Raw genomic sequence first — 18,234 nt, 5'->3', positions numbered from 1 at the left:
GAATAGTCTGAACCCGGGAGGCAGACGTTGCAGTGAGCTGAGATCGTGCCACTGCACTCCAGCATGGGTGACAGAGCGAGACACAGTCTCAAAAAAAAAAAAATTATAAAACTAATGTGATTCTAAATTTATGTAAAGAAAATATTCTGAACTGTTATCAATGGCAGTGAATGAAAGTGAATAAAAGGATGTAAAGAGAGTTAAGGTTTGATACTTCCCTTGAACTGGTAAAATAACACCCACTTAAACTGTGGTAAGTTACACATATAGTGTGATACCTAGAGGAACCATGAAACATCTATACAAATAGACACACTCAAAAACACTACAGAAGAATCAAAATGGAATCTAAGAACTGTTTAAGTAACCCATAGGCAGGCAGAAGCAAAGAGAAAAAGACAAAAGATGAAGAAACAGAAAGCAAAAAAATAAAATGGCAGACTTACACCCTAACTTAACTAACTTTAAATGTAAATGGTCTAAATATACCGATTAAAAGACTGGTAGAATGGATTTAAAAATATGACCCAACTATATACTGTCCACAGAAACTCACTTCAAATGTAATAAGAGAGGCAGGAAAGGAATGGTAAGAGATACATAATATAATGCAAAAGTTGATCAAAGGAAAGCAGGAGTGGTTATATTAGTACCAGATAAAGTGGACTTCAGAGGAAATAAAACTGCCAGAGACAGAAGATCACATTATGTAATAACAAAGGGTCAATCCCTTAAGATGACACAGCAATTCTAAGTGTGCTTCCAAACAAGAGAAGTGCAAAATCTTTTATGCAAAAACTGACAGAACTGAAAGGAAAACAGAGTCTACAATTACAGTTGGAGACTTTAACACCTCTCTCTCCACAACTGACAGAACATGACAAAAACCCCACTACCATCGACCTAAAAGACATTCAGTTAATATATAGAAGCTAATAGATATTTATAGAACATTCCATCCAAAAACAGAAAACACATTCTTTTCCAGTACTCAAGAAACATATGCCAGGATGGACCATATCCTAGGCCATCAAACAAACTTCAACAAGTTAAAAAGAACTGAAATCATACAGAATGTTCAATTTCTGACCACAATGAAATCATATCAAAAATCAATAACCGAGCTGGGAGTAAAGTGCTTGTAGTCCCACCTACTTCAGAGGCTGAGGTGGGGGGGATTGCTTGGGCCTCAAGAGTCGGAAGCCAACCTGGGTAACACAGCCAGACCTCGTCCCAAAATAATAAACAAACAAATAAAATATACTGAGCTAGTGAAAATGAAAATACAAATATCAAAATTTGTTGCTGGACATAGCTTCTAAAGCAGGGTTGGGAGGAAAATGCATAAAGACAAAAGTCTAAATAAAGACAGAAGTCTCAATTCAATAATCTAAGCTATCGCCTCAAGAAGCTAGAAGAAAAAAAAAAAAGAGCAAATGCAAGAAGGAAGGAAATACTAAAGAGCAGAACTCAATGAAATAAAAGTCTCCATATTGTTTTCATCTAAAAAGCAATAGCAGTTTTTTTGTTTTAAAGTTGCTTCTGCCGAAGGAGGGCGCGCCTTCCTGGGCCACGCTGGAAAGCACCGGCTACCAGGCCGGCTTTAGGTCACACTGTGAGGAGCAGGGGGCCCAGCCCGGCCAGCCCCAACCGTCCAAGGTCTCACTCTCCATAGGGCCCTCCTCCCATGGCATGGATCCTGCCCCAGGCTCTCCACTCATCACGTCTCCAGTTATCCAGGTCCTTGCCATCTCCCTCTCCTCCCATGCGTCTGTCTTGGCCTCTGAGACTAAAGAACACTTCTTTTCTCCTCTCTGTGGACCATGTCCTGATAAAAGTGCCAGGTCACTAGACCCCAGAAGCCTGGAGTGTGTTCCCTGTGGCCACACACAGCTGCACCGTTGTGAGGCTGAGTCCAAGAGCCAGTTCCTTCCTGGGGCTTCAGAACTGGTTCTGCAGATGTTGGCGGAAGGATGGACACTTAGATCAATGAAACAGAATTAAAAAATCCAGAAACAGATTCACACAGATATGCTCAACTGATTTTTGCCAAAGGTGCAAAATAATTCAGTGGAGGTAAGATCATCTTTCAATAACGCTGCTGGAGCAACTGGACATCCACAGGCCACACACGCACACAAAAAGAACCTTGAGCTACTCCTCACATCTTTTAACTCAACCTTAAGTCAAAATGGATCATAGACTTAAATGAAAAACATAAGACCACAAAGCTTTTAAAAGAAAACCTAAGGGAAAAATCTTTGGGACTTAGAGCTATTCAGAGTTCTTAGACTCGAAACAAAAATCAGGATCCATAGAAGAAAAAACTGATAAACTGGGCTTCATTAAAATTAAAAACTTTTGCTGTGCAATGACCTTGTAAAAAGCTACATACTGAGAGAAATATGTGCAAACCACATATTCCACCAACGACTAGTATCTCGAATATATAAAGGACTCCCAGTAAAAAAGCAAACAATCTAATTAGAACACGGACAATGACAAGAAGAAATGTCACCGAAGAAAAACATTACAGATGACAAATAAGCACCTATAAAGATGCTGAATATCTTTAGTCATTGGGGAAATGTAAATCAAAACCATGAGATGACTACACACCTACCAGAAAGGCTAACACAAAAATAGTGACAACACCAAATGCTGGTGAGGATGCAGAGAAAGTCAATCACCCGTGCACTGCTGATTAGAATGTAAAACAGTGCTGACACTACAGAAAACCATTTAGCAATTTCTTAAAAAATGAAATACACAACCCTCAAATGACCCAGCCACTGCCCTCCGGGACATTTACCCTAGAGAACTGAGTAACTCACACAATAACCTGCACACTGAATGTTCACAGCAGCTCTTATTTGTAACAGCTCCAAATAAGAAGTCATCCAGATTTCCTTCAGCAGGTAAACGGTTAAACTAACCACGAGACATTTCTATCATAGAATACTACTCTCATCTATTTAAAGGAATAAATTGTCAATACATGCAACCAGGACAAATATCCAAATAATTAACCTGAGTGGAAAAGCCCATCTCAAAAGACTGCATACAGTATGATTCCACTCAGTGGCATTCTTTTTTTTGAGACAGAGTCTCGCTCTGTCGCCCAGGCTGGAGTGCAGTGGCGCGATCTCGGCTCACTGCAACCTCTGCCTCCGGGTTCATGCCATTCTCCCCCCTCAGCCTCCCAAGTAGCTAGGACTACAGGAGCCTGCCACCACGCCCGGCTAATTTTGTTTTTGTATTTTTAGTAGTGATGGGGTTTCACCATGTTGGCCAGGATGGTCTCGATCTCCTGACCTCATGAGCTGCCTGCCTCGGCCTCCCAAAGTGCTGGGATTATAGACGTCAGCCACTGCGTCCGGCCCAGTAGCATTCTTAAAAGAGCAAAACTTAGAAGGAGTGAGCTGGGGCAGGAACAAAGTAGGTATGGCTATAAGAGCGCAACAAAAGGATCTTCTGGTGATAGAAATGTTCTACAATCCTTTTCTAAATGGACATATAATTGTATATGTTTATGGGGAACGGTGTGGTGTTTCCACACAGTTATTCATCGTGGAATGATCAAATCAGACTAATCCACATATCCATCACCTCAAATACTTATTTCTCTGTGGTGAAAACATTTAATATCCATTCTTTTAGCTGTTTAAAAATACAAATTATTATTAACTACAGTCACTACACTATGCAACAGATCACCAGACCTATTACTCCTGTGTAAATGAAACTGCGCACTCTCTGACCAACCTCTCTCCTTTCCACTCTGTCCCCTGTCCCCAGGCCTCTGGGAACAACCATTCTACACGCTACTTCTATGAGTCTGACTTCTAAAGACTTCACAAATAAATGAGATCATGTTTGTTTTTGTCTGTGTCTGGCCTATTTTACAAAATATTCTGTATCTTGACTATTCTGTGTTCGATGATGTGAAACTATAGTTTTGAAAGATGCTACTATTGGAGGGAGTTGGGTAAAGGGGATAGGATTGTTCTGCATTATTTCTTGTAAGTGCATGTGAATCTACAAGTATCTCAAAATAAACAGTTTAAGAAAAAAAAAAAAAAGTGAACGGGCACCTAAGGTCACAGTCCTGCCTTTCACTGTAGCACTGTAGCACAATTTTGAAGAGCATTTAAAAATGTAGAGGAAAAGGTGAAGGCTGCCAGCCATCCTGCAACAACTTCAAAGAAAATGGTATGAACTGATTGATGAGGCAGAAAGACTTTGGTTCTGCAAGAATGTATGACGTATAACAGCAAACAAACATGACTCTGAACTAAGTGATATGTTTTCTCTCTTCCAAGCGGATGCCAGGAGAAATCAATGATAGTTTTCAGAAGGCAAAGATGACACAATTGCTTTAAGAAGTAAAGCAGCAGATCTACCCCAAAACGGATCATTCCACCCAATGTTCCAACACAACATTAGAATTAAAGCGTAAACTGCAAAAGCTCAGAAAAATAAAAGGATATGTCCAAAGGAGGTATAAACCAGTAAAAGAAGACTGCTATTACGGATGCGTAATGCTGTCCAACAGGATATGTGAGATAAACAAATGTCTCTTTGAAACTACACTTCCAAGAAAGAAACACAGACGTCTAGAGGTGATAAAGTAAAGCATCTGAAACGGAAAAGCAAGGGATCATCAAAAATGAAGGAGGCATAAAGAACTGCCCCTACCACTGCAGGCATTTACACTTAGAGGCTCTCATATACATTAAATCAGTATGAAAATTTACGGCCGGGTGCAGTGGCTCACACCTGTAATCCCAGCAATTTGGGAGGCCGAGGAGGGTGAATCACTTGAGGTCAGGAGTTTGAGACCAGCCTAGCCAACATAGTGAAACCTCGTCTCTGCTAAAAATACAAAAACTTAGCTGGGCATGGTGGTGGGTGCCTGTAATCTCAGCTACTCAGGAGGCTGAAGCAAAGAATCGCTTGAACCTGGGAGGAGGAAGTTGCAGTGAGCCGAGATTGTGCCACTGCACTCCAGCCTGGGTGACAGAGACTCCATCTCAAAAAAAAAAAAAAAGAAAAGCAAATTTGTGACTGGTGACCCTAACTTCAAATAAAGTTTGTGAAAATCCTTAGTGCGTACGAATTACAGTTTGTAAAACATATACTGTAAGATTATGAAAACCTTGAATTGGAGAAACATACCTCTGCCATGAGGAAGACTGGAAAAACAAAGAGGGTCTCAACATTTTGTAATGTTCCATTTCTTTTGCATTAAAAAAATAATACATAAAAATGATAAAGTATTCACTGTTAATTCTGGCAGTCAGTATATGGACACTTTGCCACACAGTACTTTTCTGTTCTTCAAATTTAGAAACAGCTAGACTGGGAAATATAACAGAAAAGGGCATCTTCATCTTGCATTTCACTGGCCTTTATTTTTAGGAGCCTTAGCTAGTGCAGCCCACACAGAAAAAAACATTCCAAACCATTTTTTTTTTTTTTTTTTGAGACGGAGTCTCGCTCTGTCGCCCAGGCTGGAGTGCAGTGGCGCGATCTCGGCTCACTGCAAGCTCCGCCTCCCGGGTTCAAGCCATTCTCCTGCCTCAGCCTCCCGAGTAGCTGGGACTACAGGCGCCCACAACCGCGCCCGGCTAATGTTTTGTATTTTTAGTAGAGACGGGGTTTCACCGTGGTCTCGATCTCCTGACCTTGTGATCCGCCCGCCTCGGCCTCCCAAAGTGCTGGGATTACAGGCGTGAGCCACCGCGCCCGGCCCAAACCATTTACAATGCTGATGTTTGTTGAGTATGACTTTCCATATATTTTAAAACATATATTTGTATTTTTTATTTTTTTAAAAACTGTTATTTTATGATATATAAAATATTTATAGGACTAAAACCTTTTATATAACTATTTTTAATAAACTAAGAGTGCAATCCTTTTTTTTTAAAGACAGAGTCTCACTCTGTCACGCAGGCTGGAGTGCAGTGCCACTGTCAGCTCACTTCAACCTCTGCTTCCCAGGTTCAAGCAATTCTCATGCCTCAGCCTCCCAAGTAGGTGGTACTATAGGTGGGAACCACCATGCCCAGCTGACTGTTGTAGTGTTGGTAGAGATGGGGTTTTGCCATGTGGCTCATGCTGGTCTTAAACTCCCGGCCTCAAGATACCCGCCCACCTGAGCCTCCCAAAGTGTTGTGATTACAGGTGTGAGCGACTGAGGCCGGCTTACGGCTGCAAATCTTGAAGCCTTCATCCAGTGACTTTTTTGAAGAAGCAATTGTACAGTAGGCTAGACACACCTACCTAAGGCTGGTGAAGAGCCGCTTAACATGATAAAAAATTTACAGGCATTGATGTATTGTCAAAATATAACTTTTAATATTGGTGGCTTAAAAAATATTTATTTTCTAATAGTTCTTGCTGGATCAGTTATGGCTCTATAATCAAGTCCTCATAAATCAAGAAAAATATGCTTAAATCTTGATCATCAGCAGGTTCAAACGGTCAAAATTTTCTACTTACTGTTTTCTGTACTATATGAGAGGCTCTATTTTTTTGAGATTTGAATCTAAGAAAAACAGCTGTTTATAACATGATGAAATAAAGAAAGTACAGCCTCAGGGAAGTATCCCCAGAACACAGGGTTCATTAAAACAGAGTCTGAAAAGAAGGGCTGGGCCCGGAGCAAAAAAAAGAAAACAAAGACTAGTAGATAGTCTACAGCTGAGCAGAGAAGAATAAAACCATTGCGATATAGCTAAGAAACTGATGAAGTCTGGGGGAAAATGAGTCTTTAAAGAATCCCCTAGCAGAAAGATTCTTGCCTTCTTTAGATTCAAAGACATATATACAAACCATAAGAAGTACAAATATGGAAGTCATACCTTTCAGGCCTAAAGTCTGCAACTGAAACAGTTTTCCCAGCTCAAAAGGTAGAACTCGTAACAGGTTGTTATTTAAATGGAGCTCCCTGTTGATGTAAAAATTCCAGGAAGTCAGAAAAATATGTTAGCCTTTAACAGTTAAAATCAACAACATAGTTTCTAGGAATATAAGCACCTAACAATGAAAAAATGTTACATTATATTTCAATGTCCAGTACAGCATTTCTTAAACTACATGTGGTTTAAAAAAAAAAAAAAAAAAAAAAAAAAACTGCCAGAGAATACAAGAAACAAATTACTAGAAAAATGAAATAATGGGGGAAAAGGACAAAATACAAGCCCCAATTTTTAAATAGTATTAGATTTAACAGACATATAAAATTACTCAATTGCTATATTAATCTCACTGCAGACCGGCAAGACAGTTTGCAAACTGGCCCCAGGTCACAGACCACACCGAGTATCACTGGTCTAGCACACGTGGGGTCTACTACACGTTTAAGACAGTGGAAATGATAAACTAGCCTACAATGTGAATTCTTAAAAGAGAACTAAAATAATCATTTATGACTCAAAAGAGCTTATAACAGCTGCACAATTAAGCTTATGATTGCTATTAACTAAAGTTGCATTTAAAAAATAACGGTAGCTGTATTAACTATTCATTATTATTCTTAATAATTTGTTTTGCAGAGATAACCATAATATAAATATCAAAGGAATCTTCAAGGGTTGCGGCAGAGAGGGGGGAACATTCAGGGAAAGAACCACCAGAGACCCAATACTGATACAGTGGCAGTTTGTCTTTTTTTTTTTTTTTGAGACAGTCTCTCGCTCTGTCGCCCAGGCTGGAGTGTAGTGGCGCGATCTCCCCTCACTGCAAGCTCCGCCTCCTGGGTTCATGCCATTCTCTTGCCTCAGCCTCCCAAGTAGCTGGGACTACAGGTGCCCATCACCATGTCCGAATAATTTTTTGTATTTTTAGTAGAGACGGGATTTCACCGTGTTAGCCAGGATGGTCTCCATCTCCTGACCTCGTGATCCACCCGCCTCAGCCTCCCAAAGTGCTGGGATTACAGGCGTGAGCCACCGCGCCCAGCCCTATTTGTCAATTTTTAAGTTGTGCAGGATATATATTTCTATAATCTTTGGTTTTTGACATTTAAATGAATCTCGGTTACTGAGCAAGCCAGAAGGTCTGTGTGGCTGTAAACTGAACAAGAAGAGCTAGTTCTGATATCTGGCTCCTGTTTATTTTCAAACACAACACACAGAAAAAAGGAGGTCCCTCGGCTGGCCGCAGTGGCCCACGCCTGTAATCCCAGCACTTTGGGAGGCTGAGGCAGGCAGATCACTTGAGGTCATGAGTTCGAGACCAGCCTGGTCAACATGGTGAAACCCTGTCTCCACTAAAAATACAAAAATTAGCCGGGCATGGTGGCACACACCTGTAATCCTAGCTACTCAAAAGGCCGAGGCAGGAGAAATGCTTGAACCCAGAGTCAGAGGTTGCAGTGAGCTGAGGTCACACTATTGCACTCCAGCCTGGGCGACAAGAGTGAAACTCCATCTCCAAAAAAAAAAGGAGGCCCTTCCTCTGTCTCCAATAAAAAAAAAAGGAGGTCCTTCAAGTAAATTTGTTTCAGAGGACTAAAAACAGTCATAGAATAAACTCAATAATTAAGCCTAAAAAAAAGTCAAAAGGCTGGAGTAGGAGCAACAGAGGCAAAGACCTTTCAAAAAGTCCTATTCCTTTTTACTACATGGCTAATGGCAGAAGGCAGCAGAAAAGCCAGTGGAACCATGTCAAGAAGTCAGTTAATATGAAATAGTACAAACTATTCCATTGGGGTTAACGTAATACCTGGAATTTAGCCTTATATTTAACTTGGTTAGATCTTATCTACCTTATAAAACAGAAGTAAAATAGTAATAATAATAATGGGCCAGCCACAGTGGCTCATGCCTGAAATCCCAGTTTTCTGGGAGGCCAAGATGGGAGGATCTTTTGAGGTTAGGAGTTTAAGACCTGCCTGGGCAACACAGTGAGACCCTCATCTCTATCAAAATAAAAACAGCAATGAGCATTTCTTCTCTTTCTTTTTTTCTAGAGGGCAGGAGGGTGGAGACAGGGTCTGTCTTGCTCTGTCACCCAGGAAGGAGTGCAGTGGCATGATCTCTGCTCACTGCAACCTTGACCTCCTGGGCTCAAGTCATCCCTGCGCCTCAGCCTCCCGGGTAGCAGGGACTACAGGTGCACGCCCAGCTAATTATCTGGGGATTTTTTTTTTTTAGAGACCAGATTCTCACTATGTTGACAAGACTGGTCTGAAACACCTGGGCTTAAGCAATCAGCCTGCCTCAGCCCCACAAAGTACTGGGATTACAGATGTGAACCACCGCATGCAGCCTGCAATTACCATTTCTTGCAATACAGTCTATGCCAGGCAACATACTAATGTTTTTTTACCCATTATCTCAAATATCCCTTATCCTGGGTCAAGAAGGTTGTCCAAGATCACATAACTCATAAATGGAAAAGTTAAGATTCCAACCTGAACTTACACATGTGACTCCAAATGCTACATATTTCATGCTATATGCCCCCAAATTTAATAATTAATTCTAGCTCTTTCAAGTCCAGGCTTTACTACTATCAAACATACAAGCCCTGGGATGGCAAAAAAGGTTTTACCAATTGGCAATGGTTTCCTGGACCCTGTATTAAGGATGGTATGGTGCCGTTTGTCATGGGGAAGTATGTAGGATACCGTAAGTGCCTTGCAGTCCAGCCCCTCTCTGTCCAAACTTTTTCATTCAAAAATAAAGTATATTACACAAAATACAGTAATTAAAAAAATTCAGCCAATCATCTACGTAATTTATTATTAGCTGACATTCAGTTTTCCCAAAAACAAAACTATAAAGTTATAAAGGATATAGTTATGTTTCCTTTTATTCAAATACCATTAAATGAATAGTTTTGGTTCCTAACACAACGTTGTTTTTTTTTTTTTTTTTTTTTTTTTTTTTTTGAGATGGAGTCTTGCGCTGTCACCCAGGCTGGAGTGCAGTGGCCGGATCTCAGCTCACTGCAAGCTCCGCCTCCCGGGTTCACGCCATTCTCCTGCCTCAGCCTCCTGAGTAGCTGGGACTACAGGCGCCCACCACCACGCCTGGCTAATTTTTTGCATTTTTAGTAGAGATGGGGTTTCACCATGTTGGCCAGAATGGTCTCAATCGCCTGACCTCATGATCCTCCCACCACAGCCTCCCAAAATGCTGGGATTACAGGTGTGAGCCACCATGTCGGGCCTATATTTTGTTTTAGGGGTCATATAGTTAGTATGTATTAAGTTGTATCTGCATACCTGAGTGATACCATGTTTCCGAGTTCTGCGGGTAAGCTACGAATTTTATTAGATGACAGGTCCAAATACACCAGATTGTGAAGCTTGGCAATGTCTGAAGGAATTCGGGACAGGGAATTGTCACTCAAATGCAAAGCTGTCAGGTGAGTCAGTGACCACAAAGATGCACTTAAGCTTCTTACTTTTCCTGTAAGAGAAAAAAATACAGGAACGGATTATATAGTTTTCTCTACAATTTGTTCTGTAGATTCAGTAAGATTTAGATGTTGTTATGAGTAACTTAAATTTTATCCAAAAAACTTGTGAGAAGGGGTTAACAGGAAATCTTACCTATTCTACAACAATTCATTGCTATGATTAAGTTGTAAGCTCCTCACTTAGCGGGTTAAAATAAAAAGTTAATGTGCCAACACTACTTAGATTGCATCTTTGGAGCACAAAAAGAATTTATCCTTTAAAATTATCTCAGATATGAGAGGGAAATATGATTAATTTATAGTAATGATAAATCCAATATCTGAACATCATGACTGGTTTGGACTTATGCAAAATAACACAAATTCTACTATCTCAGAGGCTGTTCATTATCTCCAGAAAACAAGAATGTTGCCTAAAAACAAAAAGGAACACAAGGTATTCTTAGTTGAGTTTTAAGACCAGAGTACCCAAGTGATAACTGCATGAAGAACCACAGAGCTAAGCAGCATTTGCATTATGTGTTAGCAAGTAAAAACACTTGCCCAGAAACACGTCAAATATTAAGTCAGACCTTTCTAATCAAATAGTAGTAGGCATAAGATTCAGTGACTAAGAATAGAATGATAAAATCTTTCAATGCAACAATAAATCTGTACTTTGGTACTTCTTGATAAATTGTCAATGGTTTCTACAATCTAAGAATGTTCCCCATAATCTCCTTACTGGTTCAGGATCTAATCTGAGAGAGAATGAAACAAATGTAACGAAAACATACCAATCTTTCAGAACTGATTAATTTTCTATCGGTTGAAGAAAATGCAACCTTGAGACTTCTTACCAAGATAGAGTAACAAGAATTAAATTTACCATGCCACCTGTGACAACTATTATATCAGATAATATACACGAATCAGCAAATTTCTAAGATGAGACACCAACCAGTGCAGGAGAGTCATTCCTGAAGGGTGGGAAGCAAACAAGGTAGACCCTATAACTGTCTCAGCTTACTCCTTGGACAGCACTTACAGGAAGCAGCCCAAGGAGGGAAATCCCAGGTAGAGGATAGTGATCCTCCCTGAGTTCCAGAGACAGAGAGTCCAGGGAAGTCAAGGTAATTAGAAATCAAGAGGCAGAACATTAGAGAGAAGAGAAGAGAACAGAGAGAAGTCCAGAGATCTGAAGGGGCCCCCAACTCCCTGGCTTGTTGTCAACAGAGTATTGATCGGCACATGCATGTAAGAAACTGCCTGAGCCAGAGGGAAAAAAACACCTGAAAGGACTGTGGAGGCAGCAACTCCCAAGTTCACACGGAACTGAGGCTAGACTTTGTTCCTCAATGTCAGAGGAAGGACTGCTAACGGGTGCAGGGTTCCTTTTTGGGATGATGAAAATGTTCTGATTGTGGCAAATGTGGCACAACTCTGTGAATATATAAAACCCACTAGATTTGCACTTTAAATGGGTGAACTGTACAATGTGTGAATTGTATCTCAAGTTGTTACACAAGAGAAAAAACAGCAGAAAACGTCTATGTTTGACGAAAACTCTAAACTCACAGATACAAAAAGCTCAATGAGGGCAGGATGCAGTGGCTCATGCCTGTAATCCCAGCACTTTGGGAAGCTGAGATGGGTAGATCACCTGAAGTCAGGAGTTCAAGACCAGCCTGGCCAACATGGTAAAAATAGAAAAATTAGCCAGGTATGCTGGTGGGCGCCTGTAATCCCAGCTTCTAGGGAGACTGACGCAGGAGAATCACTTGAACCTGGGAGGTGGAGGTTGCAGTGGGCTGAACTGGCGCCACTGCACTCCAGTCTGGGCGACAGAGTGAGACTCCAGCTCAAAACAGACAGACAACTCCATAACATATGAAACATATGAAATTTTCATAAAAAGCCAGAAAAGAAAATTACATGTACATCTTAATCAAATGGCTTAAAAGAGAAAATCTAAAAAGCCACCAGAGGAGGGGAAAAACATTTCATATAGGAGGAGCAAAGATAAAATGCAGCAGACTCCCAGCTGTAAACAGTAAGAGAGACTGACAGATGAGCAAAATTTTTTTTTTTTTTTTGACGGAGTCTCGCTCTGTCGCCCAGGCTGGAGTGCAATGGCAGGATCTCAGCTTACTGCAGCCTCTGCCTCCCAGGTTCCAGCGATTCTCCTGCCTCAGCCTCCTGGGTAGCTGGGATTACAGGCCCACACCACCACGCCCAGCTAAGTTTTGTATTTTTAGGAAAGACGGGATTTCACCATGTTGGCCAGGCTGGTCTCGAGCACCTGACCTCAGGTGATTTGCCCACTTTGGCTTCCCAAAGTGCTGGGATTACAGGTGTGAGCCACGGCGTCCGGCCAGGAGTAAAAACTTTAATGTACTCTAAGGAAAAAAAAAATCCTGTCAACCTAGCAAACTACCAAAAATAGCTTCCAAAAATGAAGGCAAATTAACTTCTGACAAAGCCTGAGCATCCCTACTCTAAAATCCAAAATGCTCCAAAACCTGCAACTTTTGGAACAATGACATGAAATAGAGACTTCCTTGCTTTCTCATGGTTCAATGTAGATAAGCTTGGTTTCATGTACAAAATTTAAAATATTGGATAAAATTACCTTCAGGCTATGTATAAAGTATATATGAACCATAAATGAATTTCAAGTTTTAGACTTGGGTTCCATCCCCAAGATATCTCATTACACACATACATGTAAATATTCAAAAATTTTTTTAAAAAAATCTGAAATCCAAATCACTTTTGATCCCAAGGGATATTCTAGTTAAGACATACCCAACCTGTAAAGAAAAGGTGAAATGATTCACTGCCAGCTCATCTACCTGACAGGAGACACCATGAGCCCTAACTAATAAAGCGTTACAGCCAAAAAAGCCAAACAAAGGAGGTAAAATGGAATGATTTTTAAAAAGCTCTATTATTTCAAAGCAAGACATTAAGAAAAAACAAAGAAGCTTTATTATTTCAAAACAAGACAGTGAAGAAAAAATAGAACAAAGAATAAATGATATGAATAAAAAACAAATAGCAAGATGGGGAATTTTAAATCTAATGATAGGAATAACCATATTAAAATCAAATGGTTGGACTGGGCGCGGTGGCTCACGCCTGTAATCCCAGCACTTTGGGAGGCTGAGGCTGGTGGATCACGAGATCAGGAGATTGAGACTATCCTGGCTAACACCGTGAAACCCCATCTTTACTAAAAATACAAAAAATTAGCCGGGCATGGTGGCGGACGCCTGTAGTCCCAGCTACTTGAAAGGCTGAGGCAGGAGAATGGCGTGAACCCGGGAGGCGGAGCCTGCAGTGAGCTGAGATCGCGCCACTGCACTCCAGCCTGGGCGACAGAGCAAGACTCCATCTTAAAAAAAAAAAAAAAAATGGTTGAAAGAACCCACATAAAATGGACAGTCAATCAGCATTTTTAAAAAAGACCAAATTCTGCAATGCCTGCAAGAAACACACTTCAAATATAAAGACAAATAGAATCTGAGTATGAATAAATATACATAATGCTAATATTAGTAAAAAAAAAAAAAAAAAAAAAAAAAAAACCCAAGAAACAGCTATACTAATAGCAAAGTAGATTTTAGAGCAAAGAATATTCCCAGGGAGAAAGAAGGTCACTTCATAATGATGAGTCATAATGATAAATCAGTCAGCTCATCAAAAGGACATACAATCCTAAATGTTTATGCAACTAGTAACAAAGTATGAGCAAAACATGACAGAACTGCAGGAAGAAACAGACAAATCCAGAGATTTCATAACCTTTCTCTCAATTAACAAGAAAGAAAATCAGAAGGGATATAGAAGACCTCAACAAAACTATCAATAAACTTGACCTCATTAATATTTCTATAATACTCTACCCAATAACAGTAGGATACCCCCCCCTTTTTTTTTTTTTGAGACAAAGGCTCACTCTGTGCAGTGGCGTGATCTCGGCTCACGACGTCCTCCACCTCCTGAGTTCAAGCGACACTCCTGCCTCAGCCTCCCGAGTAGCTGGCATTACAGGCGCCCACAACTACGCCCCGCTAATTTTTGTATTTTTACTAGACACTGGGTTTCACCATTATTGGCCAGGCTGGTCTCGAACTCCTGACCTTGTGGTACACCCACCTCGGCCTCCCAAAGTGCCAGGATTACAGGTGTGAGCGGCTGTGCCAGGCCAGAATACACATTCTTTTCAAGTACACAAAGAATATTTACCAAGATAAATCACATGCTGGGTCATTAAACAAGCTGAAAAATGAAAAGATTAAAATATCAAACAGTACATTTTCTGACAAAAATATGTTGGAATTAAATTAGAAATCAACAAAGATATCTGGAGAATACCCAAATATTGGAAATTAAATAACTCCCTGGTCAGAAGCAATCAAAAGAGTAATGAGAAGTATTTTGAACTGAAAGAAAATGAAAACATAAAAAGACACCACATTTTGTGGGATGTAGCTAAAGCAGTAGAAAAGAAGTAAAGTCTCAAATCAATGACCTTGGCTTCTATCTTAACAAACTAGGGGGAAAAAATTTAAATGCAAACTAAGCAGAAGAAAGGAGATAAGTCTAAGATCAGAGATCAATGAAATATGTAAGGGAAAACCAACTAATCCAATAACCCAAAAGCTGGTTCTTTGAGAGGTAGAGTAAAACTGATAAACCTCTAGCCACACTGATCAAGAGAAAAAGAGAAAAGATACAAATCACTATGATCTGGAATGAAAGATCAAAACCACTATATATTTTTAAGTATTAAAAAGATACAGGTCATAAAAATCTGTTCAAATGTTTACAGTGGCTTTATTCATGATTTCCAGAAATAGTAAACAACTCAAAAAAAATTCTTCAACTGGGAAAGGAACACATAATGATACATGAAGACAATAAAATGCTACTGAGTAATGAGCTACTCACTCATACAACTTCTGTGAAATGTAAAAGGCTACATATTCTATTGTGCCATATATATGGTATTCTTACAAAGAAAAAAACTATAAGAATAGAAAAAAGATCAGAGGCTCTGGGTGAAGGAAGGAGGCTGACTACAGTCACTGGAGATTTGGGGAAACAACAGAACTTTTTTTTTTTTTTTAAATACAGACAAGGTCTCACAATGTTGACCAAGCTGCACTTGAACTCATAGGCTTAAGTGACACTCCCACCTCAGCCTCCCTAGTGGTTGGGACTAGGGACAACAGCACTATTCTTTTTTTTTTTTTTTTGGAGGCAGAGTCTTCCTCTGTCGCCCAGGCTGGAGTGCAGTGATGTGATCTCAGCTCACTGTAACCTCCGCTTCCGGGGTTCAAGCAATTCTCCTGCCTCAGCCTCCCGAGTAGCTGTGACTACAGGAGCACACTGCTACGCCTGGATAATTCTTTTGTATTTTAGTAGAGACAGGGTTTTACTGTGTTGCCCAGAGTGGTCTCGAACTCCTGAGCTCAGGCAATCCGTCTGCCTCAGCCTCCCAAAGTGGTAGGATTACAGGTGTGAGCCACTGGGCCTGGCTTCTATCTTGATTTTAGTGCTAGTTACACAACTGTAGGTTTGCCAAAACTTCTATAACTATACACTAAAAAGGGTGAAGTCGCCTATAGGTAACTATACCTTAATAAATTATTAAAAGATTATAAAAATATTTTGAATATTATTCCAATAAATAACAACAAACCACATGAAATGGACAATTTCATACACAGAGGGTACCAAACCACACTCAAAAAAAGAAACAGGAACCTAAATAGACCAATAATACATTACAAAAATTGAATTTATACTGAAAAACCTGCCTACACAAAATTCTACAACCACACTGGTTCACTGGTAACCACCAGCAAACATTTAAAGACAACATAACGCCGATTCTACTCAACTCCGTCCAGAAAGCTAAAGATGAGAAGGCACTTTCCACATTGTTCTGAAGTATCACCCTGATACCACCCAGGCAAAAACAGTACAAGAAAAGCACAAAAAACCTTATGAATATAAATGCAAAAATTCTTAACAAAATCTTAGCAAATCAAATCCAGCAGTATACTGAAAAGATAACAACCAAGGTTATTTCAGAAATTAAAGGTTTAACATTCCAAAATCAATGTAAATTCATTATCTTAGCAGACTAAAAAATTAAAGCCTCAGAATCATCTAAATAGATGCACTTTAAAAAACAAAAAAAAAAGACTGATGAAAATATAATATCCATTCCTGATTTTAAAAAAAGAGAATGCACTAAATTAAAAACAGAACTTCTTGGCTGGGCACAGTGGCTCACACCTGTAATCCCAGCACTGTGGGAGGCCGAGGTGTGGGGAATCACCTGAGGTCAGGAGTTCAAGACCAGCCTGGCCAACACAGCGAAACCCCGTCTCTACTAAAAATACAAAAACTTAGCCAGGCGTCGTGGGGCACACCTGCAGTTCCAATTACTCGGGAGGGGAATCCCTTGAACCTGGGAGGTGGAGGTTGCAGTGAGCCGAAATCATGCCACTGCACTCTAGCCTGGGCAACAAGAGTGAAACTCCATCTCAAAAAAACAATAATAAATAAATAAATAAATATAGAACTTCTTAACCCTGTTAAAAGACATCTACAAAAAGCTTAGTGGTAAAGGAATTAATGGTTTCCTCCTAACATGAGAAACAAAGCAAGAATGTCCACTCTCACTATGCCCATTCAGCGTTATACTGGAGGTTCTAGCCAATACGATAAAGCAAGAAAAACAAAGGATTTGGAAGGCAGAAGTAAAACTGTCTTTATTTACAAACAGCATATGTATGTAACTAATCCCATGTATCTATATACATATTTATGCAACTAATCCTATGGTATTTACAAAAATGTCACTAATAAGAAAATTTAGCAAGGTCAATATACCAAAAAAGTGTATATTTCTGTATAATGAACAATCAGAAACTGAAATTTAAAATGACACAATTTACAACAGCATCAAAACTATCTGACCAAAAAAATGTACAGTCAAAACTACAAAACAATGCTAACAGAAAGTAAGGAAGTCCAAAATAAATGAAGAGATACATGGAGTTCACAGGTGAGAAAACTCAGTATCAAGAGGTTAGCTCTCCCCAAACTGGTCTACAGAGTTAACACACAATTCCCCCAAAAATGCCAAGTTTGAAATTTGTAAACCGATCCTAAAATTCATATGGAAATTCAAAGGACTTAGAAAACATCTAAACAATGTTGAGGCCAGGTGCGGTGGCTCACGCCTGTAACCCTAGCACTTTGGGAAGCCGAGGTGGGTGGATCACGAGGTCAGGCGACTGAGACCATCCAGACCATCCTGGCTAACACAGTGAAACCCTGTCTCTACTTAAAATACAAAAAATTAGCTGGGCGTGGTGGTGGGCACCTGTAGTCCCAGCTACTTGGGAGGCTGAGGCAGGAGAATGGTGAATCAGGGAGGAGGAGCTTGCAGTGAGCCGAGACTGAGCCACTGCACTCCAGCCTGGGCGACAGAATAAGACTCTGTTTCAAAAAAAAAAGAAAAGAAAAGAAAACATCTAAACAATGTTGAAAAAGAACACAGCTATAGGGCTAACATTACCTAATTTCAGGGCTTATTATATAAAACTCTCAAAACTCAATATTAAGAAAACAAAGCAGGGCATGGTGGCTCACACCTTTAATCCTAGCACTTTGGAATGCCGAGGCGGGAGGATCGCGGGAGGCCAGGAGTTTGGGTCTCACTATGTTGCCTAGGCTGATTTCAGTCTCTAAAAAAAGATTAAAATTAGCCAGACATGGTGGCACACACCCATA

The 18,234-nt window shown here is 40.1% G+C and overlaps 1 protein-coding gene across 7 annotated transcripts in view; it reads right to left on the bottom strand.

Moving 5' to 3' along the window:
• The window catches only part of CNOT6 (CCR4-NOT transcription complex subunit 6), an 86,035-nt gene that overhangs the window by 19,282 nt on the left and 48,519 nt on the right, over positions 1-18,234 (bottom strand). For all 7 annotated transcript variants that reach the window (XM_045394669.3, XM_005558808.5, XM_005558809.5 and 4 more), the window contains 2 exons: positions 10,241-10,427; positions 6,870-6,955 (listed from right to left, as the gene is read on the bottom strand). In XM_045394669.3, the coding sequence (XP_045250604.1) occupies positions 6,870-6,955; positions 10,241-10,427 (273 nt within the window). The remainder of the gene's footprint in view (positions 1-6,869; positions 6,956-10,240; positions 10,428-18,234) is intronic.

Source organism: Macaca fascicularis, chromosome 6 (genome assembly GCF_037993035.2).
Source record: "Macaca fascicularis isolate 582-1 chromosome 6, T2T-MFA8v1.1".
In the NCBI taxonomy this organism is placed as follows: domain Eukaryota; kingdom Metazoa; phylum Chordata; class Mammalia; order Primates; family Cercopithecidae; genus Macaca; species Macaca fascicularis.
This window is presented reverse-complemented; position numbering and strand designations above follow the sequence as displayed.